Source organism: Acipenser ruthenus, chromosome 24 (assembly GCF_902713425.1).
Source record: "Acipenser ruthenus chromosome 24, fAciRut3.2 maternal haplotype, whole genome shotgun sequence".
NCBI classification, from domain to species: Eukaryota; Metazoa; Chordata; class Actinopteri; order Acipenseriformes; family Acipenseridae; genus Acipenser; species Acipenser ruthenus.
The window spans coordinates 20,926,541-20,954,538 of record NC_081212.1 but is presented as its reverse complement, the minus strand read 5'-3'; the positions used below and the strand labels follow the sequence as shown (position 1 = coordinate 20,954,538).

The 27,998-nt window shown below is 37.3% G+C and overlaps 1 protein-coding gene across 4 annotated transcripts in view; it reads left to right on the top strand.

The window, feature by feature from the left end:
* Positions 1-27,998, top strand: part of LOC131700570 (high affinity cAMP-specific and IBMX-insensitive 3',5'-cyclic phosphodiesterase 8A-like) — a 67,751-nt gene that overhangs the window by 23,197 nt on the left and 16,556 nt on the right. For 3 of the 4 annotated variants that reach the window (XM_058998645.1, XM_058998643.1, XM_058998642.1), the window contains exons 2-5: positions 18,728-18,784; positions 26,182-26,372; positions 26,738-26,794; positions 27,290-27,344. In XM_058998645.1, coding sequence (XP_058854628.1) covers positions 18,728-18,784; positions 26,182-26,372; positions 26,738-26,794; positions 27,290-27,344 — 360 coding nt within the window. The remainder of the gene's footprint in view (positions 1-18,727; positions 18,785-26,181; positions 26,373-26,737; positions 26,795-27,289; positions 27,345-27,998) is intronic. The other variant, XM_058998644.1, reaches the window with a different exon arrangement.

Below are 27,998 nucleotides of genomic sequence, written 5' to 3'. Positions count from 1 at the left end.
AGACTGAGGTCTGTAGAGTGATGACATGCATTTCGTTACCCTGGTGCTGTAAAATCCTCTAAAAATCCCAGCTGTACGGCTTATCCCTACAGCGTAGCGTTGATCAGATGAACCCCTGAGTGAAAGAGTTTCAATACCAGAGCAGAAAGCTGACATGCTTTTCCCACAGAGTTCTCTGTTGGTTTGTAATTCCTAGTTCTTCACTTTTGTCCCTATGGAGTTTTCAAGGTGTATTTTTAATGATATAAAACAAGTCAGATTTTAATGACACTGCTCTGTGACAGATCTCTTTCCAACTCTTGTTTTGGTGTAATGTTAAAAAGTATGGTCAATAAGTCACCCCGAGGAAAAACACCAGTTGAAATGTAATATAGATGTGTATATATAGGGCTGCTTACATTATTACATTGACCATATCCACATACATTTGGGGCAAGCCTTAAGATTTTACAGGATCTCGTACTAAATAGTAAAATTATTATTATTTTTTTTTTTATTCAGTCTGGACCATTATGCTCCACTCGTCCTGTGGATTTACCCAGTCAAGTTAATCATACATTTTCAGAGTTGAGTTCTCTCTTCCTTCTGTCTCTCCAGTCATCCTCCGATCCCTGGTTTCCTTCAGGGTTGAGACCTGTCAACAGACACTGTACAGTAACCAAGGGTTTCACTGGCTTGAGTACAAAAAGCGTTACCTCTCACAGTCCAATGAAGCTGGGTTTATTGGAGACATGGCTGAGCAGTAGAGCACAAGAATGGACAATAAAGTCCATATCGAGGATATATTTCTATGACCCACTAGGATAATAAATCTCTGTCACTGAAACCAGTTTTATTTTATTGCAACGTTTTATTGGTTTAATAGTAATGGATCCAATAACTTTGTTAGAAGCAGAACCACTGCAGAGATATAAATGTGAGGGCATAATAACTATTGTGGGGGGAGAAAAGGATTTGACTGTTTTTAAATTACTATTGCAGTGTACTGTGGGGACCTTTCAGGGGGAATCTTATGTTCAACCAACATCATTTCCATTTTTATTATAAATTGATTTCAGCAATTGCTTGTTGTATATCCCAACCTGATTGTACTAATCTCTCATTAAGTACCTTACTGTTTGTGAGGAGATGATGGTTAAGTATGCTGACTTACTTATCCAGATTAGATTTAAATGAGCAATAGCTTTCTGTTATGTAATTATTTTTTTATCCCCAACAATTTAGTGGAGTTGCCAGCATTTTTATTTAAAGGTTACATATGGACCTTTTTATTTTATTACATTTCCCATCATCCTCCTGCTCACTGGTAAATCCATCTCGGTTACATATGTGAGCAGGAGGATGATGGGAAATGTAGTTCTGAGAGGTCCATGCGGGTACATGTGAAGCCATCTTGAGGCAGGGAATGCAATTGAAAAGTTTAAAAAAGTGGTCAAAATGTTTAAAAAATAAAAATAAAAATTAAAACAATACACACACCTTACGTAAACAGTTGTAACAACACATGGGAACATGTAACACAATAAAATCAAAAATGTCCTTCTGTACCCTTTAAATCTAGTGAACTGGTTATCCAATTGAGAGCTTGGCTACAACAGTCTTTCCAAAAATTATTGAGAGTATCAGTATTAAGAAATCAGTTTCTTGATCCTGATAGCTTAAATTTTGTATTGATGGCCGTGGCGGAGAATATTATATAGTATACATTTTGAGAAGTGTGATTAAACTTTGTTCTTGAGAGTATCATGCTAGTTCTAGCCTCTGGCTTCTGATTGGTTACATCTGAATAGGATGAAAACCTATATTTTAGTCATACAAATTATTAGAAAAGAAATTGGCTTCAAATCAGCTAGAAACTACTCCAAAACGGGTACAGTACAGTGCACTGTATGTTCACTGCTGGCTATGTAGATGAGGTAGTGTATTATATGTGTAACATTATAAATGTAAACCTGAAAACTGTACAATAGGTATGAGCCCAGGACCTGAAATACAATGTGAAAAATACTCTTGTTAAAAGAAAGAGTTTCCCCACAGGGAGAAAAGCTGAGGTAGGTAGTCTTTGGGGCTCACTGAAAGAGTTGTATGTGGATACTGATTTGTGCTTTGACAGGAAGTGACAGGGTTAACAGGCTTGACTAGAACCTTATAATATTGTGGTTTTGTGATAATCATATGTATAAGAAGGATAGGTGGTGACAGGCTTTTGGATATGATATTTATCTCACAAGTGACGTCAGGGCAAGCAAAACTATGTCATCTGTTGTATAGCAATGAGGTAGGTTATGCCGGTCTGGCTGAACAAAGTGGATAACAATGTCTTCTAATAGCCTGTCCACACCTATTCTATTTATATCACATTGATTTGAAGTATGTATTTATGACGGATTTAGGGTTGTATCCAGTAAGTTGCGCCTAGTACTGCAGCTTCTCATTGTGACTTAAAGGCAGACATATTTAACCTCTTGCTGCCTTACTAACCGAGGCTGCCAAAATAAAACCACAGAAAGGATTTGAATTGATTTGAAACAACAAAATAATTACAGTACATTTCCCAGGTTTAACAAAGCTGTTTTCACTGATAATAAATTTGTTCTTGAGCATTTTTTTTTTTTTTGTATAAAGTAACTACTTCTGGAAATAAGCAAATCACACTATAATACAAATAAAAACCTGCCGAAATATTACAGTGTTATTATCTTTCATTACCTACGTCAACCTTACAGTAATGTCTGTAAATATTCAGTTCTTTGACTCATCAAAACAAATTTTGTTTGACAAGGTCACATTCAAAGGCACCACCAAAGTAAACACCAGCGGCCTCCAGTTCTCAAGTTATCTCTGAGGAAGACTGGGGAAAACTGAGGACCAAAGTAACACAAGAAATACAGTTAACACTGTAAAAACCTAAGGGAAGTCGGTAAACACAGAGACATTCATTAAGTTCTGTCAGATCCACTTATAGTCAATGCTTTTGACACATTGGGCGTATTCACTGAATTCTAAACTAAAAGATAAGAAGAAAAAAGAAAAATACATAGTACAGGTCCACCCACTCGGAACCAGTTTTGTTTAAGAATGATTTTGGAACATGTTGTTTTTGTATTCTAAAATGGGTCTTTGAACATTCTTTCATACATAATATAGACAGTACCAAAATAACCCTACCTAATAGGGCAAACCACATTTTCAGATCCCAATTACCTAGCCTGATTATAATCAAGAAGAATATTGCTATACATGTTATCATCATAATAAAATAAAATAAAAAGTAATTGAGCAAAAACAGCCCCCCCCCCCCCTCCACCCACCTCCCCCAAAAAACATATGTGTATATAATTTAAAAATGTCACAGTTAATGTTAAAGCAGTGTGTGTACAGCTTTGAAATGTCCCTGTTCCCTGTGAAAATGTCAGTTAAGGTGAGTGTACTTCAGAAACAGACGTTGCCATTGTGTGTGTGTGTGTGTGTGTGTGTGTGTGTGTTTTATTTTTTTATTTTATTTTTTTTAATAGCTGTCATTTAATAAGGCTGCATTCAGTCGTAGATAATCTGAAGACTTTTGTGCTTTTCCGTCAAGGTTAAAGAGTTTGAATCATGGGATGGCATGTGATAGCTTTTTGAGGCTGTTGAAACAGCATTATTCAAAGACGAACCTCAAAAAAAAGACAGGGAGAGAGTTCTCAAAGCAAGCATCCCTTCCCCCATGATGGACTTACAGCAATAGGCGCATACCTTAATAGACTGACAATTTTATGGTCTTAAAAAAATAACCGGAATGGGAGATAAGATGTTAATTATTAATGTGAATGTGTCAGATGAAACATACATTCATGAGTGCGATAGACAGTCTAGTTCCATGCGCAGATTGCAGTGATGTGTCCTAGAAGGGCCATATTTTATACATGCATTGCTGTATTTCACTGAGATTAAGGAAACTGGCTAGACATACAGTACCAGGAAGAAGGATTTACCGAATCCAAGTTCCCCTAAATGATTAGACCTGTACAGCTGTCAAAACGTAATCTGATAGTGCAGAGTTCCTGTATTCTTGTCTCAGGTAAAGGCTTTTAACCTACTTGTATAATTACAAACAGTTTACACATTCTTGTGGTCATCTTTTCAGTGAACCGTTGAAGGGAACCTCCTGGTCACCTGTTAAAGTCAAGGCCTTCTCTGCAGAAACAAAAAAAAGAAACTTGGCTTGTCGCAAGATTTGATAGGCTTTTAGCCTAGCAGCTTTTACGTCAAAATGTGCTTTGAAGCTTGGCTTGGCAAGTATATCACATTACCCAGCAGCAGTTTAGGAATAAATATTAAGAATTTTCAGTGTTAGCTGTGGTTAGGAAAACTCCTTTGGAAATAAACAAGAATTCTGAGAGACAAACACCCCAAATAATAATGTCTTCAGGATTGCACAGTACCTACAGTAAAAGGTCAAAAATATTTATATAAAATCAGGAGTTTATCAGATTATAGCCAAATGCAATCTGAAAAAAAGGCAAGGAGTTTTTTGATCAACGTTTGGTGAGGATCAAAATTAAGGCAGTTATTGCACTCGCCACGTAGATTGTGGCAAAAATCAATTTTTAGAATCTGGACCCTAAAAACAAATTGAATGTGGGTTGGTTGTTCTCTGCAAGCATTGCAGTGAGTTTGTCCTGTCTCTTGGCTTAGGAGAATGTCACCCACTCCACTCTCCCCAACACCACTACAGATGTGGGGAATTTCACACTTCAGGACTCTACTGAAGTGTGAATCTGACAATGTCAATTGAACCAAAATGCTGCTGGCTAGCCCCCCCTCCAGAGCCTGCATTTCTAAAATCTAGAAAGAAATAGTACAGTGACAGTACAATGACATGGGAATCTAGAAAAACGACGTCACACTCTGGGTGCCAGCGGTACCCGTAATTGTAAACCATTGAATAAAATACCCAGACTATTTAGTTGATCTTCTTGTAATTTGCCAGTTGGACACTTACACACGTATAGTCACCAATGCCACCTGCTGGCCCTGTTTCACATAGCAGCTATGAAATGATGTACGCAGTTCAGATTTTGGAATTCAGATTTTTCAAGAAGTTCTTTAAAGCATTCTATTTACCTTCACTGTACCTGGGTGCCCTTGCATAGTTTTTACAGTCCAAACCTGGCTCCCTGCAGCAGGTGTCGGTCACTCGTGACCTTGGACTGTTTTCATTCCCTGGTACTACGAGAACAGTGGCGTGTCTGAACATAGAAGAGGAAACCTCAAAGTAAATGAGATCGGTCAAAAATATGAAGGGAGATGCCAAGCCAGGAATCCGAGATTGAAAGAAACATTGAAACCTGCAGACTTCTAGAATACAAATTAAGAAGCGAGAGAGAGAGCTGTGAAGGGAGAGCGTTGTTGTGTTGCTGGGAAATAACGCACACAGGTTTAGGGATGCAGGGCCAAATCAACAACGAGAAGGGTATCCAAAAGGATCTATTAAAGTTGAAGTAACATGTTGAACCCAGAGGTAATGAATGCAGTGTACTCCTCAGCAAACAATATGCTTTATATTTAATGTGTATGTCATAATTGTACTGTGGTAGTGGTAGTATGATGAAAAGTCTTGGGAGTATTAGAATACTGGACTGTAGTCCTACAGTAAATTTCTCTTGCCTGATTCTGTGGCATTGTAAAGTTTTATTGCTGCTTTTAGTACTTTGTTCACATAGGGGAAGCATTAGACACTTAACATTAGATATAAGACAAACCTCACCTTTTTACATTGTTATGAGGGTGTGCAAGATATATTGTAAGAGAGTTTGCGGCTCAAAAAGAAATGTAAACATCCTGCAAAAAATAGCACATAATGGAATGCAGAGAATGTTCTCGCGTATACACAAAGAAATAGATAGTAAGTTAACTAAATCATTGCTTAATTGCCCTTTAAAAGGACTGTGTTTACACAAGCAAAAAGCAGAGGCCTTGAGTTCCCACTTCCTCTTAGTTAGCTTATGTTGAAATTGCCCCTTTATTTAAATTAAATATCCCAGTGAAAGGGACATTGGTTTAATTAGCTGAAGACTAGCACAATTTCTGTATTAACCCAATTAGATTTAGTAGAAATCCAGTCTTTGAGATGAACTTGAAATGAAGGCAAGGACATGAAAACGGAATTTTAAAATGGTTATATTTGGTACAGTATACACTGCAGGGCAAGCAGGCCTGACCTATTGCCTATTCTAGATCATTTGTTTCAGCAGGGTACTAAGAGTTTGTTGCCTTGTATACAGTCTTGTAAAACTGGAGAGATTCTCAAGCTTCGTTCCAGTATGCTACTAGATGTATTGGCACAGGTAACTGTAATTGAGGGGCACACAGAATACACTTGATACCTGATTCTAGATAGTGTGAGAAGCAAGCTGTGTGTTCAGTATAGACCGAACCACACAGAGCTTAATGTGATGGCATTAGTGTGGATTCGTATGTAATCAGGATAAGGACAAAAATACCTTGAAGGTGACTAGGGAGGAAGGTGAAATATTACTAAGGTGTACTTGTTTTACAGCTGTGTCATTAGCATGTTTATGTTTCATGCTATCCAATTATGCATGAGCTTGAAAAATACATTTTCGACACTGATTAATTAATGTATTTATTTGTTTGTTAAATTTTTTTGAACTACAGTGTGTTCTTGTACTTGGCTGGAGATGCACATCTCAGCTGGGGGATAGAGTGGATGTACTGTACGTGTCACTTCAGAGTGTTGCATATAGAGTAGCTAGAGAACTCCAGATGAAACAGTACTTGCGAAGAACCTTCTTTAGCACAATACTGAATGTATCATAATCTTGATGTATATGATAACTTTCCGTCTGTCTGTATGTAATACTGTATTTTTACATGTGCACGCAGTGGATAAAGGATGATGGTGAGCTACTTTTTCATGTTACTGATTTCGCTGATTTAGATTTTACAGCTGTGGAAGGCGGGGGGTAAATGTCATTATAACATGCTTGTTATTATTGAATCAGGAGCTTAGAGGTAGCCCTGTATGCTAACTTGAGTCAGACATTACAAAATGAGTTAATGGGTTTATGTTTGTTGATTTTTAATTTATTTATTTTTTTTCTAATTTTGCTGGACTTCTCATAGCTTTAAGTGGTTGATTTAAGAAAATGTTGGCATTTAGATGGTAAGGTAAATGTAAATGCCTGAGTGTGTTCCTCAAGTCAGCCAGTTCAGGAGCTGCAGTGTGGTGTGGTGGCTGGTTAACTGGACTTCACCAGACTCAAAGTGGAAGAAAAAAAAATGATGAAGGAATTATAAGAGCATTGCAAGAAAGTTATGTGGTAAAGCCCTATAAGATCACCACAATGACTCATTTCTTCATTTGAACCCCCTTGTATTAATATACTGCAACTATGGAGGATGACATCATAACAGGCATTTCCCAGTAGCTTCTCATGGAGATTTTCTTCTGTGAAATACAGTCAACGTTTCTCCTGAAGACCAGCTTTATCAGGGTGGGACAGGGGGATTAGATGTTGATATTTTTGGGAAATTCTGCACATTTCCCCTCAGGAAATTTCCAATCTCAGATTATACAGCAGTAGTGTCTGTTTTAAACAAACAAAATGACAAATTAGTAAATACTGAAGCAGACTGGCTTGCTGTAGAGCTAACTGTTTATTAAGCCTCATCCCATTGTGTATCTATATGTGTTATATTCCTCAACAGAATCAGGTCCAAACTAAAAATGGTTTTCTTCTTGTTTGATGTGTGGGCTGTAAAATATTTCTTTTTAGTGCATCATTTTAGGTAGATAAGATTAATCGATCAATTATCGATTATTTAATTGACCGAAGCCCATTAAAATATGTATGGTAGAATATTCACTCAATAGTAGAATAGTAATCCTGCACTTCAATGTGTTGACAAACGTTTTCAGTAGATGTCTTTTCTTTATATTACTGCTGTACATATCATTAAAACCTGAGACATGTCATAAACATACACCTCATCTCATTTACTTATGAGAAGTGTCTGTACCTTTTTGTCAGACCTGTTGCTGGTAGGTACAGTTAATGAAGCAGCCTCATTGTAGTAATACATAAATACTGTATATTAAGCATGCAGGGCCATATTCATTTTAATGTACCTACAAAAATGTATTACAATTAAAATTGAAATAAGTATGATTAAAGGATGGTGCCAGGTCGTCTTTTTAAAACTTCAAGGTTAATTTTAGTGCCATTTTAGATTGTTTTTAGTTTTGTTTTTTAACTAAGGTTATAGGAAATGTTTACTGGGCTTGACTTGCATAATCCACTCGGGTGGCGTCATGCAATACATGTAAATATATGAAAATCCAGCCTCTTCTAATTTTAACTTTATATATTTTTTGAATCTGCAACTCATTTGTTCAGAATTGACTGGTAATCATCAAGCTGTAATGGCCATGGAGCATTCATTGCCTGAAGATGTAAAACAGGCGCACTCTGTCTGCTGTATGCTTTATGGGTTTTCGAGAGAGCACATTCCACCACACTCAACTCTGTAATCTGACTGCCTCGTAAAAAGCACGTCTCAACAAATCAGGGTTTCTGCGGCATGAAACAAGCAGTCAAACAGTCTACACAGGCATACAAGTGACAGTTTGGGAGCAGTTGTCGCCTGGAAAAAGAACACAGAGCAGTGACGTTAGCACTTTGTTTCTACTGTAGAACTACCCGTTTTAAATCTTGAGAATAAGTGTTAAGTTCCGTGTTGTCAGGTCACCCAAAACATTTTTCAGTGCTCTGTATATGTTAGGCCAATTCACAAAGAGTTATTTAAAAAGAAGTCTGTTTTATGAATAAAATACAGTTATTACATTCCTGTTGTAGAGTCCTACAAACAGTGACATGATTTTATTTTATTCATAAATACATTCTGAAAAAGACATGGGGTAACTTGAAATAATCCATGAGTGAAAGCTTTTTGAAAAGGGCCCATTCTTTAAATGCATACTGGGATGTTTGCTACAAAATGGTTTGCTTGCCTGCGTATTAGTTCTGTATAAAATAGTTAAAGTAAAAGAATATTTGTCTCGACTGTGTTTGATAAATTAATCTTTTTGTAATTGGAATGATGGAAAACACAAATATTAGGATATTAAAACACGTAAGAATTACATATTTCTTGCACAATTTGTGCTGTCAGAACTGTGCTTTTTAATTAAGAACTTGGCAACAGCCAACAGGAAATGGGAAATGGAAACAAAGTCATTTAATGCTAGGTGTGCCTTACTGTAAAGATTCCTGATTTGTTTTGCTACAGTAGTCCGGTACGCTTTTCAATAGTTAGCAATTCACTGGCTCTCCAAGGCCAGTTTGTTGCTGACTTGTACAAGGGTGACCAAATATATGGTGAGTGTTCACATTAGTCACGGCGAGAGAGCTTCTGCTTATCCCTATGATTTAAGAAAACGGCAAACAGTGTGATTCATTGTATAAATCCACAAGAAATACAAATAAAAGTTATTTTAATGTCTCGCTCTCATTCCTAGTTGAACCATTGATGTATTGTAGGTTTTAAAGGTCTCGTGGAGTTTTTAAAGAAACACATGTTTTAACAAACATGTATTTTCATTTTAAAACAAACATCAGGTACTACGCTAGGTTAAAGAAAGTTAAAGAAGTCTGTTACTGCTTTACTTCCTTGGTCATTTCACACCAGCAGTGCACTCTGGGTCAAAGCATCTTACTGGCTGAAAGCAAACCAGTCAGCAGGGGAAGTGGATGATTGGTTATTGACAGAAAGAACCCAGTGAAGGGGTGGGGACAGTTTCACCCTCCAGGTAAAATGACCCAGGAAGTACATGTCTATATGCATTATTTGTAAACAGAAATGTCTTTAATTTACTATAGTACCCAATATCATGGTTTGTTTTTTTTTATTAAAAAAATAAGTTTATTTCAAAACTGCACATTTGAGACCTACATAATGAATGTATGTGCATGGCATGGGACATATGGAATCTATTTTGTCATCTGCAATTACTTTAAAGTAATACGTTTTGGTATAAAGGTGGGCCTTTTAAAAAAATTTGTGGCGTTTCTAGGATTTGTTTTGAGCCAATATTTCCGAATTTTACACTACATGCTATGTTGCATCAAATACCTTATTTTAAAATGGCTTGATAGCAACTTGAGTGACCACATCAGTATTTAGCTAGTTGCTGACATTTTATATCAGGGCTTTTAAAAGTGGCCACCTGCTATAGATAACGTGCATATTTCACTTACTGTGCTGTAGAATGTGTTCTAGAGTATCTTGTAAACAGTACCTTTTGTTCTGAAAACATACTGTATAGGCTTCCCTGTGACTAACCCAACAGCCAAGTGGACTTTCAAATAAGGAACTAATCTTAACTACAAGTGCGTTTTTAAGGTCACCAAAACCTGATGTACTGTAGAACCCTCTTAACTGCTTTCACATCTGTTTACCTGTAACTAAGCTTTCTTTTATTAATGCTGCAAAGGACAATGGTACTCTTCATAGATTTTGTTATGAACTAACTGAACAAGTTTAGGGATGTTCTCTTGCATTACAGATTATGAAATGTAAATGTTTACAACGTGTAGCAAAAAGTGTAAAACACAAAGGCACGTTTTCTCTGAGTGGAATAAGAGCATTGTAATGATGTAAATCTAGCAGGAACAAATTTACTTGCAGTTAAATTATTGTTCTGATAAGTTTCTTGCTCTCTGAAAATGTCATTTTCCCTTTAAAAGAGGACCCATGGTGTATGTGTTTGCTTTGTTTTGTCTCCTCATGTCTATAGTACTGTACTGTATGCCCTTGAAGACCCTGGTTGATAGACAATATTTTTTTCAAAGCAAAGAAACGCCCTAGAACAGTATATTCTATAGAATGCTTTCAGTATTAAAACCAACTGTGCCGCTGGTTTTTTTTGTGGTCTTTTGAATGACAGATTTTAAGTGAAATTGATGATATTCAGATTTAAAAAAGACCATAGTGTTCTAGTCGATACAGATTTTAAGAAGCTTAATATTTTTGATTTACATAGGTGCCTACACATTATTATTGCAAACAGCATCTTACATGTTTCGACACAAGCATAAGGAATACAACTGGAATGTTTTTATACGCTGGCTTTCTACACATTAGTGAGGTTTACGTTACCCAGCAATCTCTTGTGAATTAGGCCAGAAGGTTATGAAAAGAGAAGGTATCTTCCCATACTCCAGTCAGTAGCATGATTTCATATACTGTACTGCGGTAACGCCTGGGTAATTGAACAGAAAGCTGAAACAATGAAAGAGGGACAGTCTCCTGAAGAATACAAGAAGAGTGTGATGGAAAACCCCTAAAGGACTGGGAGGGCCCAAGTGTAAGGATTTAAACAACACCAGTGTTTGTAACCTTTGCTAGTACAAAAAGCAGAAAGCAGACTTCACTAAACTTAAATTTTCAAATAATATATTCATACCTTTATTGTTATTTGTATAAGACTTGGTTGCATCAATTATGGATTTTTAGCAGATATATTATTTAAGGTTTAAAAAACGAAAAGCTTTTTTTTTTTGGCTACCACAGTAGTTACAGTATATAAAATGTTATTTTCAAGACATCTTAGTTTTCAAAGTGGAGCTGGAGTAAACCCTTTCTGCTCTGTTTGTTTTTCATACAGTCCAGGGTATTGTAACTACCATGGGAATCTGTCTGTTTACCCTGTGTAACAATAATCCACTCTGTGTGCTAGATTATTGTCGCATGAAACGACTTGAAAATTCTGATATTCTATTTGAATCATTCGTTGAAGAAAGTGTTTTTTTTTTTTTTTGTACATGAAATGGCCACTTTCCAGAGTGCTACTGTATGTTCTTCTCTTCAAGGGTCAGGCACAGAGGGTGTCTCCCTTCTACAGGGATTGCATAATTAGTCAAACAAAGCATCCACACCTCCTTTCAAATGAATACAATCAGAGACATTGTCTACTTATTTTATTTTTAAATCTCTCTGGGAGAGGGGAGCCAATAGTTTTTCAGTTGAGAACATACAATGTTGTACTGGTGAAACATGTGAAAAGTTTTAGTTGAATATATATGTTTTCTTCCAGATTTCAAAAACACCCAGTCATACGTTAAAAGGTAAAATTAAGTCAGGAAGATAAACATTTGGGTTTTCTTTAGTATATCGTTACCCTGATTTAGGAAGTACAGTTTGTCCAACTGTCTTATAAATTTTACTTTATGATGAATGTTTTCTGCAGAGGCTGTGTTCTGTCCTAACTGTAAGCAGAAAAGAGGCTGGAACCCAAGCATCTGAATAGACTTTTCATTGTGGCAGTCTGGGGCCTGCTGTAAAAAAACAAGCATGAAAACAGCTCCTAATTAGACCTTTACCTCAAACTCTTCATTGACGTTACCTTTAAAATTCTTCCATTGTGACAAATCATATTATCCAGACTGTAGAAGGTTAAACAGAAAACCCATTTTCCCATAAAAGTCGTATTATTTTTTTAAATATATTTAATAAAGTTGTTAATCATAATCCTTTCCTGAAAACATGTTTTTTGTTAGAAAAGAAAAGGGCAAACAACTAAAAAAAAAACAAAAAAACATTTATTGGGTAAAATGAAGAACCAATTTTTCAATTTGTCAGTACATGGAAACCTACAAAGTGTTACTGTATGTAATTCAATATGTTAACGTGACTTTATTCAGCCGCTTTCATTCAACTTTATGAAGCAAAATTAGTTAATTCTATAGGGTGAGGAAAAACTTTTGGCCAGAGCTGTTCAGTGCAGCATGCTTATATGATGTAAAATGGGTAATAGCATGTTTAATGTTATGCTGACGCCACGGTAACTATGTTCTACATATTTGACAGCAGCAGGAGTTTGTTCATGTCAAATGCAAGCTCACTGTTGCCCCGAGAAGCAAAACAAAATGTAAACAAATGAAAAAGGGGACCTGACATGATGTTTTTGTTATGCAGATACTGTTTAAAAGGAAATGCCCACAGATCCCATGTGTGGAGTTGCTTATATGGATAGCTCATGTTCCTTGATCACCACTGTACATTGAACTGCTTCCAGTTGGTTTCAAAAACATTATACAACGCAGCTGTAACATACTGGACACCGTTTGAGAACTTGGAATTTGCTTCAGATTTTTAGGAAATAACTTTTCTCATTGAGATTTATAGGGATGGTTTATAGTGAATCCATTTTTTTGTTTGGTTTTTGTGGACATAGGGGTTTCTATAATTTGATACATTTGTGTATGTAACCCTAAGCACATGCTTTACAGAAGGAAAATGCTAGTGACGATGTAGTTTGTCATTCAACTCTAGCTACCAAGGATTGTACTAGATGCTTATGTCTCTATACTAATATGTGGGGACACTGGCTGAAGAACAAAAACACACATTGTTTAGTTTCACCACGTGGACACATATTCTACAACATAAACTGAATGTGTAAAAAAAAAAAAAAAGTGAAATCTGTATGGGGTTCTGTAATGATACTTGTTTAGCTACCCATATGATGATACATTGATATAGGGCGTTACAAAGAAATACTAGGACAACAAAATGAAATGGTTCATTCTGTGCATTGTGTAATAAAAATTGGAACAATGTGACACCAAGGGACTCATTGTGATGTGAAATACAGGCATCCCAGGATTCCAGCAGTTCCGGACCAGTCCTGTGCTGCTGCTAGGGAGCTGTTTACTCTTTATCTCTCTCTCTGCTGACGTCTGCCCACTGAACAATGTCATCAAATTTCCTGTTTTTCGCTTTGGTGGAAAGCCACTCTTTCAGTTCATGTGAAGGGCTTTGTAGCATAGAGATCCATAGGACCGGATGCACCCAGTAGACAGGATGCAGGGTTAAATGCAGCATTGCTAAGTAAACACAGTAGGTGTATGGAGTTGAACTTTAGCTGTCTGCTTGGCCTACACATACTGTATTATTGACTGGAGAAATGGCAGTGTTATTGAAATAGAAATTGGTCTCAATGAATACAACAAGCACTGTAAACTCTCCATGGCATTCTCCATAGTAACTGCTGCAGCAGGACTGGAGAAGAGAGTCTGTCCATATTGGATGCTTTTGTTTATGAAAGGAATAAGTGGCTAGATAAAAATAAATACATAAGTAATGCCAACTTATTGAAAAAAGACAGATCTGCAATGTCCACCTGGCTCAGTGAAACTCCACTAAATACGATTCCAGTCTTTTAAATCCTATTGTTTCTAAACCAGAAGCAAACTAAGGATTATAATTAAAGGTCTCTTAATAACACTCAAGTTGTTTTTATAAAAATGAAATCTTTCAAAAAGAGGTAATTAGACTCTAGTAAAAGGCCCGTATGGGGCATATTCAAATATCAAGTAACATTTACTGGCACACTATTGCGTTATGACCAAGATTCTAATATATGATTTAAAAAATAGTAATAATTTTGCTTTCTTGTTTATGCTGCCAGGGAATCAAGTTTTGAGCAGTACTTTGGTGTTATTTTTAAAAGACAAAAATTTTTATCAATTCCGCAGAAAATATTTGTACTAAAAATACATTTGGCACTATTACTGTTCTACCTTCTGTAATACTTAGCAGACCATTCATGGCTGCAACAAGAAAATAGAGGAAGGATACAAATTACTATGGGTCAAATTAATATAAAATGTAATAAAATACCCGAGCACAAATTTGAATTTGCAATTGTGAAACCAGACATATTCAAGGCTACAGCTACGGACCTTTTATGACAATTGCTTCACCTGTAAACAATGCCAGTGTAGTCCTATCACTGTCGTTTCACTGTTCTGAAGGGAGAGTAGTTCTTTCTGTAAAAGTATTATTTTAGTAATAAATCAGAATGTGATATTATTTGCCCAATCACATTTGGGTTCATGCTATACAAGTTTTAAAATTGGCATGTAATTTGTCATCAGAAATGCACTGGTTGGTTTGGGTAGTTAATCAATGACTTGGCTATTGTCAAATTTTATCAATCAGTAAAATATTGGAGGCAGGTAGATGAATTTCTTGGACCTTGCAGATTTGATTGTAGACTGCAGATGGAACTGGCAGCAGCCTCAGTACAATATTGTAACGAGATGAGATTACAGGGTTATTACAGGACGGTGAACGTGTGTGGAAGGTGGAATATCGGCATGAGCAGAAGTGAACGGATTGAGGCAGAGTATACATATTACCCAGACACAGGCGTTCACCGTACTATAACTATTATATACAGCTTTATTGTTAATACACAATTTAAAAATCAACCTAGATTTGTTTTCTAATCATTACCAACCTTTACTTAGTCCATTGTCAATTTCATTGAAAAGAGGGGAAAGGTTGATGAAGAGAATACCGTAATGGTAGGTGGCTGATTGTGATGTCACCATTTTCAGCATTATTTAAAGCAGGTGACTTGAACCTTGCTGATTTGTAGAAAACATGAAAGTGGCATGGCTGATGTCATGAATAGGATTTCTTTTTGATATGTTGTGGAATATAGAAGGTGAAACGTGTGCTGTGATTGGCTGAAAGATCCTCGGCAGTTTATAATGAGTTTTATAGTGCAAATGGAAACATGGCATAACTTTTGTCTTACATAAACCACACTTGGGACATTTTTTTTTTTTTGGTAGAAGATATTCAAATTGTCAAAATGTTTGATCTAACGGTTGGATTTTTTATATAAAAATATCCAGGGTAATGGATTTAAAATGTTTGTTTATTTATTTATTTATTTTTAACAAAAATTGAATTTGTGCTATATCAAGTGCACTTGATATTAACCTAAAATAATATAAATAAGCATTCTTGATTTCCATTACATGAGAGTAGATGTTAAAACTTCATGCTGATTTGAACTTGGCTCTTGCCAAGTTAAGCGCCAACTAAGATGTAGCTTTACAGTACACTAATGTGACCCATCTGCATCTCCATCCATTTGCGTTTCTTTCCATCTGATGATGTAGATATCGTTCAGCCTGGTGTTGATGGCTGAAGTGTAATGCTGGCTCCAGGGATCAGCTTATTTTGGCTCCCCAGCGCATCAGCACACACGACTGCAATGCTGGCTCCGGGGATCAACCACAATGTGGTCTCCGCAGTGCATCAGCATGACAACCGTCTGGATTGAGCTAAGTAGGTTACATCTCTGGGGTCTTCAAGTGGGCACCTTCCGCCCTCTGTGTTTCGTCGACTAGCCCACGACACCCCAAGAGGGCTCGACAGTGATTCTGGCGTCCCAGCATCACCCCCCTCCTCCCCCCACTCAACTCAGCCCAGCTTACTTAACTGTACATCAGCGTTGCTTTCTTTCTATTGTGCTTGAGATCCCCAGCCAGAATCTTTCCGTCTCAACCACAGCCAGTTGCTGCTCCTTTCTGCTGCTTCAGATGTTCTTCACTGTGCAACGCAACTCTTGGCCACTGAACCCAACATCTCTGAGAAACTGGGTTGTAGCGTGTGTCACAAATCCTCGACAACCCACCTCCACTGGGTAAACCCAGACTCTCCATTCTTGCTGTTCCACTTCAGCAGCTAGTTGAGCATACCGAAGTTTCTTCCTCTCATACGCCTCATCCACAGATCCTCCCATGGCACTGTTAACTGTTACCAGATGAACAAGGCGTGCTGATCCAGACCACAAGACAATGTCTGGTCGAAGGTTAGTGGTGGCAATCTCAGGAGGAAAATAAGCTGTTGACCAACATCTGCCAGCATTTTCCAGTCTCTAGCAGCTTCCAGTTGTCCTGGGTGAGGCTTGGTTTTAACACCTTTTCTTGGTGGTTGCTCTCCTGGACGGAGGAATATTGTCTTTTGTGTGTAACGCTTTGATGGAACTGGTGGCAACTTATTGGTCATGTTACATTTGCCTTCTAATGCTAAGGCCAAACATCGCAGCACCTGGTCATGGCGCCAAGTAAACCGTCCTTGGCTAAGACCCACCTTACATCCTGTCAAAATGTGCCTTAACGTTGCAGGTGATGAACACAAAGGACATGAGGGATCCTCACCCACCCAGAGGTTTAGGTTCTATGGTGATGGGAGAACATCATATGTTGATCTGATGAAGAAACTGATCCTGCTCTGTTCCATTGTCCATAGGTCTTGCCAGCCGATCTTGCGTTGTTCCACACTCTCCCATCTCATCCATTCTCCCTGCTTTAGCTGTATTCTTATCTAGTTTCTAGAGATGAGTCTTTAATCACTGTTTAAAAGAGGACACTACTTGTTCTTATATGCCTGAACTTTTTAAAGAAAAATATCTCCAGCAATGTTTGTCTTCCCAATACTACATCTGTTTGCAGTCTATGCAGCTGCATGTTTCTTCTCATCAGATAGCACGGTTTACCCTATTTACACATATTCCATGCTCTCTTACTTTATTTTTTGCAAACCTGCAGTTCATTGATGAGGATGAGGAGTGAATAAGTCAAGGACCTCTTGGTTGTCTGGCTGCTTCACTGGGCTGACCTTTTAATATGCAATACTGACAGTCTGTCCATTGGAATGTGATTACAACAACCGAGAACCGGTCTGTCTTTTTTTCTCTAATTAACCGTTTAAACGTAAATACTAATTGTAACAGTGATGAGATATACAAGGTTCGTGGTATTAGTTTTAATACAAAGAATTGTTTGATCAGTTTTCTTTCTGTGTATGAAACTTTCTAGACTGTTTTAAGATACCATTTAACCTGATCATTTATCAACCTCTACTCCACACTGCTGTAGAGTATTTGCTCTGAAGTCACTGATTACAAAAATATTGTACCTAAAAAGCAGCTCTGTATCCTAAACTTACAGTATGAGTAGGGCAATTCACAGATCATTTGAATAACATTTGCTCAGCAGTAATTTAGGCTAACAATTTGTCATTTTAGCCTAGGCTAAGTAACTTAAATAATTAAACTATCAGCAGAGATTATACGCAAACACCTCTGACATCATTGATTCACACACAGAACAATTTAAATAATGAGGGGCACGTAAACATCAATTGCTTTAAACTGACATCCCTGTGAAGTTGTATAGATGTCTTTCATGAAGGAGCTTTTTCAGTTGTTAAGCATTTAATCAGAATTACAGTGATCAGAGTTGTACATTTAAGTAATTTGATTGGCACAAGTAATGTATCTGATATGACAGTGCTTGGTATTATTATTATTATTATTATTATTATTATTATTATTAATAATTATAATCTTATTAATTCAACTTTACTATTTGACATTTGATATTTCTATGGCTTTCGTCTTATTCAAATAAACAAATACCATTAGTTAAAGTGTAATGTAATTATTCTTTTGATCAATTTAATTTGAGCCCTTATTTGGTTATACAGACATCTGGAGGTATATGACTGAATTGCAAGTGAATCTGTAACATGTACATTGCATTTCTCAAGTAATTGATGTTTTAAGAGGTTGGTAAAATTCTTGCCTTTCTTGGGATGAAAAACTTTTTTACAGTTACCCAATTCCTTATTAATATTTTTTTTTTTAACAGATTTTATTTTATGTAACCTTGCTTTTGAAATGTACTATACTTACATCATTTACAAGAAACGTTTGTACTGTATGCTGCAACGATTATAATTAATAGACATTCGGTTTAGTTTCTGGTCTTGGCTTATTTTTTTATTGTTTTGGAAGAGGTTCACTCGCAAAAAGCAAATACAATTCTTAACAGCACCTTTTCATTTGGTTCTGCAGACAGCGTTTACAGAGGTGCAGTTCGGCCCAATGAAGCTCCACGTGGATCAACTTCAGGTATGTGTTTATTCAGTAGGTATTTGGATGGAAATAACAGAGTATAGGCAAATAAACCATTGCAAACAACAACTGCTCTTAATTTCCAAGCAGAGCATCTCCTAGTGGGAAAATCTGCACTCCTTATTTGTAAGTGCTTGGGTTTATAGGCCCTAGCTTTTTTATAACATTGTTCAAACAGCATTAGGTGCACATTAAGATCATTTTAACCGCCCTCTGATTTTTATTATTATTGTTTCTTTTTTATATATTTAGTGTGTCCAATTGTTTTACCCCTGATTTTCTTCCCAATCTGAAATAATTTAAGGTTCAGTGGGCGCCCGCTGATCCCACGATCAAGCCAGCTTGCTGTTTTACACCCAGGAACTCGAGAGCGGGTATCGGCGAGCTACCGGCCTCTGGACGACAAATGCCAACCGTGCAGGTGTCCACCTGAGCTCACAAGGCGCCTGTCCAGCAGGGTCCGCTGTAGCGCGATGAGGACAAACAGTCCTTGCCGGGTTTGCCTCCCTAACCCACAGGCGCACCAGAGCCAATCCGACGCACCCTTTGGAATCCCCAGCGAAGAACGCCGACTTTGTCAGTCAGGACGCGAACCTGCACTCCCCTGACTATATGACTTGCCAAGTGATAATAGTCTGCTGAATAGAACATGAAGTGCATTGAAATAAATAAATAAATAAATAAATGAACATTTTCAATGTGCAAACTGGGCAACATGTAATTGGCAGATCTCATTGTTGCCATAGCGACAAAATCAAAGGATGGTGGATGGTAAAAAATGTAACCACGTACTTATCTGCTGCATACCATTAGGTACCATATGTATAAAAAGCTCATAAATCACACCTTCCTGACCCTCAACTCCAGTATAATAAACTGTCACATGTGCTTACTGAAGGTTACTATTTTAATAGGGATGTGCAGAGGTCCTTTCGTTCAGGTTTCTGTTTGGCACGTTTTTTTCATTCACGCTTAATGGAAGTGACTGGAAATTAGCTAGAAGTGTAATCAAGCTGGTCTCTTGTACTATTTCCACTGTCTAGCTGTGTAACACTGCATCAAAAAACCTAGAATGAATAAGAAGACATTTGAGTTAAACCGTTGCAGAATGCACTAACTGGATATAGTGTAACTGCTAGGATTGTTAGTTTCCGTTTAATTTGCCGAACGATACTGCATTTCAAATCTAGATAACCACTCAGATTAAATTGTACATTGCAGTTGCAAAGAAATGTTACAAAAAAATATATATATTCTCTGTTCACTGGAACAATTTGCCAGAAGCTACAAAAGCCTCTGCTAGCTTAGTCATGCAACCGTTAAGAATGTCCAAGTAATTGGTGTTTTTAATATCTCTTGCATTGATTTGCGCTTTGTAAATTTCAATTTTGTGTGCGAGAATTCCATTTTCATCCTCTGGAATGTATTGAAAAGGCTACTTCTAACCATATTGCCCTCCTGGGTGTGTGCACAAATTAAAAACTAAATACAAAAATGTCCTGTCCCTTATAATCAGAGTAATGCATATTACACTCACAGTTTGATCTCCTTCTATACACCTATTAGAATTCACTGAAAATAACAGAAGCTTGTGTTAGTCACTGGTTTAACACTAATGAGCGCTTCCTCGTATGCTAAAAGTGAAAGTTTCTATCAATATGGAATTTATAGATGCACTAATCTACAGAATGGGATTATAGCAGTAGTGTAGCTAGAGCAAAAGTGATAAAAACAAAACAAAACAAAAAAAAACTATTTTGTGTCACAACAGCCATAGAATAATTCATGACTTTTAAAAAGACATGCACACCTAGAATCAGGTGTGACTCTCGCATGATAAAACCTGGTGTGTTTGTTATGCGTGTGTGAGTGCTTTGGAGTCAACACAAAGGTGTGATCTTCATGACAAGCAAGTGGGGTAAAATAGACTAGCATGGATTATAGAATCGTGTTCTTTTAAATTCATATTTTAGATTATCCACTTCACCCTAGTGACACTGATCCAAGACCTTTCATGAGAAAACCAATTTGTAACTTGAATATGCAGGTACAGCAGACTGTGACGATCATCTCCATTTTGGAGGCTTATGAGCATATATAAATCACATTTTAGGAGTTTTAAATACGACCACTTATGTACATAACAGAAGCTAAAGACAAAGATCAAACACCCCATTTAGATACTGGAAACTTAACAAAATCCTGTTGAAATCTGACAGGGCTTGGTTTTTTAGGAAGGTTTGTATGATCACATGTTTCAGCCGGTGCCTGCATTAGTTTAATGAGGTACACTGTACAGTATGTGGTGGACATTTCATGTTAATCAGGAATGAGCCATCAGTGTTTGTTTTGTTTTTTTTTCTACCTACTGCTTTCAGCTTTCAGAGTTTAGGAAAATGATTTCCTTTTCCTGTTTCTTTACAGTCGATTACGATTGTCTTTCCTTTCTGCGTAAGGTTGGTGGTGTTTTAAGAGTGATTTGATGAAAGGCACATCATAAAATCATGGCAACTGTCAAACTGAATTTCCTTTTACATGCAGTATATACGTAACTCTATTTCCATGTATTTGCATAAATACGGTTCCAGAGTGTCTTCAATATTTAACCCTTTATTTAAGTCAAGTTTCTTATTTAGTTTTGTATCCATAGCTAAATTAAACGCTCAATTGCAGAATGTAGTAACACTAAAATAAACTGATACATGTACAGTAAAATGGTTTTTGAAAGAGTTTTACAGCTCCAGAAAACCCCACATTTTTATTCCCAGGATAATCACGCAAAGATGGTTGATCCAGTCCAGGGTGATTCGCTCAAGTTTCTGCTGGCTTTTATTACCAAGCCCAGCTGTATTTCATTCTGTCCTTTTAAACACAGGGCAGTGCAGGGTGTATTCTTCCAGACAGAGTCCTCCTTGCTATTTCAGACAGGTTGGCTAAATTGCTGCTCTTGCATTCACATGATCACAAACCGGACAGAACCTCTAACCTGTGATGTCTAAGATTAAATAACATAACAATCTAGAGACTTGTTTATTGGTATGCAAAAGTACCTGATAATCAATATTTTACTGTTTTTCTTAAACAAGAATTATTATACAAATTCACAAACAGTTTTCTCCATCTTGTCAGAACTTTGCATGTTTGTGTCAGTGGCTGAACAGTGATTGTGTACCTGAGAGGATTCCACATGGAAGAGCTTTGTTTGTTTTTATTTTTTTTATTTATTTTTTTTATATATAAATTTAGTCGTCGTCAATGATTTTACCCCAGTTTTCTCCCCAGTTGTATTTTATTAATCCCGGTTCACCGCTACAACCCCCTGGCGACTCGGGGAAACGGCGGCTGACACACGCGTCCTCCGAAATGTGTCTCTGCCTAGCCATCTTTTTTCGCACTGCAGATCCACAGCGAACCCAGACCTATAGTGCCGGAGGACAACACAGATCTGAATGGCTCCACTGCAGACCCGTAGGCGCCCTATCAGCCACAGGACTCACTGGGTGTGGTGAACCATGGATTGCCCTGCAGACCTAAGCCCTCCCTACCCCAGGCGCTCGGCCAATTGTGCGCCACCCACTGGGAACTCCCAGTCACGGTCGGCAATGACATAGTCTGGATTTCAACATGCGATCTCCAGGCTATAGGGCGCATCCTGCACTCCACGCGGAGCGCCTTTATTGGATGCGCCACTCGGGAGCCCCCCCGAAGAGCTTTGTTTGTGTAAGTGTCCACAGTTGTAGTCGATGCACTGTTTGCTGTCCTCTTCATCATCATTTTTAGTCTTCTTCAAGGGGTATTTCGTAATAGAGGAAGCTCCTAATGCTCTTTTAATTTCACCTAAGCGTATTACTCTTGGTGGGTGCAGTTGCATTGCCCCTTCCTTCTCGAGCTCTCTGCCCAGCTGCATTTGAAATTCTGCTTCAGTTTCCCAGTTTAAAACTTCCCTCAAAACACAGCTCTTTTTGGTTGTCTTCTCTTCTTAGGCATCCTAGTTTTTAAAATATTAACTGAGATTTTGTATCTTGTTTTTATGCTTACACTGTTTACCAATGTATTTGGAAAATTCTGTCATTTGTATTTGGGACAGTGGTGGGAAAAGTGCTATATTTAAATTAAAGCTGTTGTTGTTGTTGTTGTTGTTGTTTATTATTATTATTATTATTATTATTATTATTATCAAGAGGAATTGGACAGGTGTGCAAGAGATGTGAGTCATGTGACTTAGCTTGTCCTTTCTGGCTTGACTACATTACTGATTAAATGTCGTCATATCTGGTATTTTGGCCTGGTTTTTTTTTTGTTTTGTTTTGTTTTTTTTTGGTTTGGTAATTATTTAATTTTTCTGTGTCTAGTTTTAGAAAATACCAGAATTTGATTTTTTTGCAAGGCCAAAAATGCAGCTTAGTAGTTTCTTTCTAATAATGCCATATAAGCAGGTTGGTTTTACTAAAACTAAAAAAAAAACAAAAAAAAAACAAAAAAAAAACTACTGTAGCTTGCAAGTAAATAAGTCCCTCCGTATCTTGTTTCACGCCTAAAATGTATGAATGATACACTGATTCCGATGTGGTAAAGTAAACATATTGAAATAGTGTCTTATTTCTAGGAAAAGCAATACAAGCTCCATTTGTTCAATGCTTTGCCATTTTATAAATGTACATTCTGAATTGTATGTAATTCTTTTGTCCAGTCAAGTTCTAGGAACAAAGAAAGTATTGCTGATGTCAATTAGGAATTCATAAAATATCTGTTGCACTTAGAACATAGCAGCTAAGAATCCAGAAATAATGACAGTATGTGTGATTCTAAATGCTGATCTGACAGAAACGTTTGACGTTTGTTTCACGTTAACTTCATGGAGATGCCACATGTCTAAGCAGTGTATCACTTTAAAACTAGTTATAACAATCACTAACCCAGTCCATTTTCAAAGGTCTTTGGACTTAAATACAATTTTTTTTTAAAGAAAAAAATTATGTGTAACATTCCCAATTTTTCCCCTCTCAAAAATATTTAAAATCTGCCCCATTATGTAAAAAAAAAAAAGCCATTATCCGATGCTTTTGATTGGTTACCAGCACACTGTTTATAGCAGAATTACTCAATAAACTGTACTCTATATTGAAATTTTGCTAAATTATTGGTATATTTATTTACAGCAATAGAATTTGTATTATTTTTTTCAGTTTACATTAACATATTATAAATGAATGTTAAACTTTTCTTGGAACCATTTTTAAACAATATTGATTAAATGTTTGTGTCTATCTGTGGCAGGGCGGAAGTCCTGCGTGTGTGTGTGTGTGTGTGTGTGTGTGTGTGTGGTTTTGGTCTCGGAGCTTATTCTGAATTTATTACATCATTACAATCTTTCTTTTTAAGCATCATGAGAAGCTTGTCATTTGCACAGGGACGTGCCTTACCAGATGTTCATAGATACCTATTTTAGAAAGAGTTCTGGCCTCTGATTTGGTCTGGCTAAAAAAGGCGATGTATTCATAGCCACTTTCATAGGACAGAAACCTGGAATGCTTTATCCTTACCATTTGTAGTGATTATATATATATATATATATATATATATATATATATATATATATATATATATATATATATATATACATACAGTCCTGTGCAAAAGTTTTAGGCAGGTGTGAAAAAATGCTGTAAAGTAAGAATGCTTTCAAAAATAGACATGTTAATAGATTATATTTATCAATTAACTAAATGCAAAGTGAGTGAACAGAAGAAAAATCTAAATCAAATCCATATTTGGTGTGACCACCCTTGGCCTTCAAAACAGCATCAATTCTTCTAGGTACACTTGCACAAAGTCAGGGATTTTGTAGGCATATAGTCAGGTGTATGATTAAACAATTATACCAAACAGGTGCTAATGATCATCAATTCAATATGTAGGTTGAAACACAATCATTAACTGAAACAGAAACAGCTGTGTAGGAGGAATAAAACTGGGTGAGGAACAGCCAAACTCAGCTAACAAGGTGAGGTTGCTGAAGACAGTTTAATGTCAAAAGTCATACACCATGGCAAGACTGAGCACAGCAACAAGACACAAGGTAGTTATACTGCATCAGCAAGGTCTCTCCCAGGCAGAAATTTCAAGGCAGACAGGGGTTTCCAGATGTGCTGTCCAAGCTCTTTTGAAGAAGCACAAAGAAACGGGCAACGTTGAGGACCGTAGACGCAGTGGTCGGCCAAGGAAACTTACTGCAGCAGATGAAAGACACATCATGCTTAGTTCCCTTTGCAATCGGAAGATGTCCAGCAGTGCCATCAGCTCAGAATTGGCAGAAAACAGTGGGACCCTGGTACACCCATCTACTGTCCGGGGAAGTCTGGTCAGAAGTGGCCTTCATGGAAGACTTGCGGTCAAAAAGCCATACCTCCGACGTGGAAACAAGGCCAAGCGACTCAACTATGCACGAAAACACAGGAACTGGGGTGCAGAAAAATGGCAGCAGGTGCTCTGGACTGATGAGTCAAAATTTGAAATATTTGGCTGTAGCAGAAGGCAGTTTGTTCGCCGAAGGGCTGGAGAGCGGTACACGAATGAGTGTCTGCAGGCAACAGTGAAGCATGGTGGAGGTTCCTTGCAAGTTTGGGGCTGCATTTCTGCAAATGGAGTTGCGGATTTGGTCAGAATTAATGGTCTCCTCGATGCTGAGAAGTACAGGCAGATACTTATCCATCATGCAATACCATCAGGGAGGCATCTGATTGGCCCCAAATTTATTCTGCAGCATGACAACGACCCCAAACATACAGCGAAAGTCATTAAGAACTATCTTCAGTGTAAAGAAGAACAAGGAGTCCTGGAAGTGATGGTATGGCCCCCACAGAGCCCTGATCTCAACATCGAGTCTGTCTGGGATTACATGGAGAGAGAGAAGCAACTGAGGCTGCCTAAATCCACAGAAGAACTGTGGTTAGTTCTCCAAGATGTTTGGGCCAACCTACCTGCCGAGTTCCTTCAAAAACTGTGTGCAAGTGTACCTAGAAGAATTGATGCTGTTTTGATGGCAAAGGGTGGTCACACCAAATATTGATTTGATGTAGATTTTTCTTCTGTTCACTCACTTTGCATTTTGTTAATTGATAAATATAAACTATTAACATGTCTATTTTTGAAAGCATTCTTACTTTACAGCATTTTTTCACACCTGCCTAAAACTTTTGCACAGTACTGTATATATATATGACGTGTTACTGAGGTACCTTGTTTGAAAAGGTTTTTTTTTTTTGTCAATTGATGGAACGTTTGACAGTTCACAGAAATAAGGCCCCTGAACTTCGTGTGGCTTTGCCATATTTTCTAATACACTGAAGAGTCTGACACTAATCACATTTTTTAATTTTAATGTCTACCAACAGGTACTTTTAGTATTTGCCAAAGAAGATAGCCAGAGCAATGGATTTTGCTGGGCATGTGAGAAAGCTGGCTTCAGGTGTAACACTGCCAAGACACCCGAATCTGCACTGGAGAGTTTTCTAGAGAAGCACCATGACATCATCATCATTGATCATAGACACTCCAGAAGCTTCGATGCGGAAGCACTGTGTCGGTAAGTTCTGTTACTGGTGCACAACATGCTTTTGTCACAGAGCAAGTTTAAAAAGGTCTAGCATCTCACGACATGTCCGTCATAGAGATTTCAGGATCAAACTTAGGAGCCTTGTATGTTTCTATGGTGATTTATTTTAAATGAGTGTCATTAAAAGCAAGCTCAGTTGTGTTACAGAATAGACCATGATTTATATTACAAATGGGACTAATAGTCAAGATTGATGTTGAATAACTTGAAATAGTCCTGGCAACTACCATGTGTTTGTTATGCTTTGTAGTGGATGTCTGCTACTCACATACTAAACCCTTTTGTGTTTTTATTGTGATTCAAAAGCTAACATGTGTTCTGCTGTTTCCATTCAGGTCAATTAGAGCAGCAACATCTTCAGAAAATACAGTCATTGTTGCAGTAGTTAGAAGGTATGTATTATTTAGTAGTAGTATTTATTGAAGGTATAATGGAATGTTGCACACACATTCAAGGATTTTTTTTTATATAATAGGGCAGCAGTGTGGAGTAGTGGTTAGGGCACTGGACTCTTGACCAGAGGGTTGTGGGTTCAATCCCCAGTGGAGGACACTGCTGTTGTACCCTTGAGCAAGGTACTTTACCTAGATTGCTCCAGTAAAAACCCAACTGTATAAATGGGCAATTGTATGTAAAAATAATGTGATAACTGTATAATGTGAAATAATGTATAATGTGATATCTTGTAACAATTGTAAGTCGCCCTGGATAAGGGCGTCTGCTAAGAAATGAATAATAAAAAGAAATGAATAATATAAAAAAAATGACATTCAAAATTATATATACTAGCAATTGTTCAAATTTGAAATTTTTATTTTGTAATGCCTGCAAAATTTGAAATCATATTCCCGTCGCCTTTTAATTAATTTTAAATGTTCTTTTTAAAGGCAGGATCGAGAAGATGCCTCTGTTATGCCACTGGTTAACGCTGGATTCAATAGGGTATGTGAAACAATGTAAAGAGGGATCTTAAGTCGGGTTTCTGCACCTGATAGTCCTATGCACAAAGAGCAGAAGTGATGTTTAGCTGCAGCCCATGGCAGACATGTGAATGTTACAGTATGAAATTGGACTCCGTTGCACTTCAGGGTTTCCGTTACGAACGCAGAGAATCCAACATTGAACATAAAGCAGCACACATTATGGAACGTTATTTTCCTGCATCAAGGTTTATAGATAGGGGAGGGTTATGTGAGCTGCATTATGGATTGACTGCTAGCATGTGAAACTCTCACACTCAAAATGCAACTGCATAAATATTTACAGGACAGTATGGTCCAAAACTGCAGCCAACGAAAGAACGGCTTTGAAACAGTAAAACCTATCCACACCAGACCCAACACAAACTGGCACTGTAGAATAGAGCATCATTTTTGGGTCCTGACCAAATCCCTACTGAAATGAATGGTGTGATGCCCTCTACAATCCGGAGCATGGAATATCTGACCACTATACACAAACACAGATATGCTTTTGAGGCCATTGATATCAGTTCAGCAAATTGAGGAGACAGCAAGCTTTGCAGTACACTGTCCTTTTAACAGACTGCCCTTTTGAATAGTGTAGAATCAAATGCATGCGCTAATGTAATAGAAC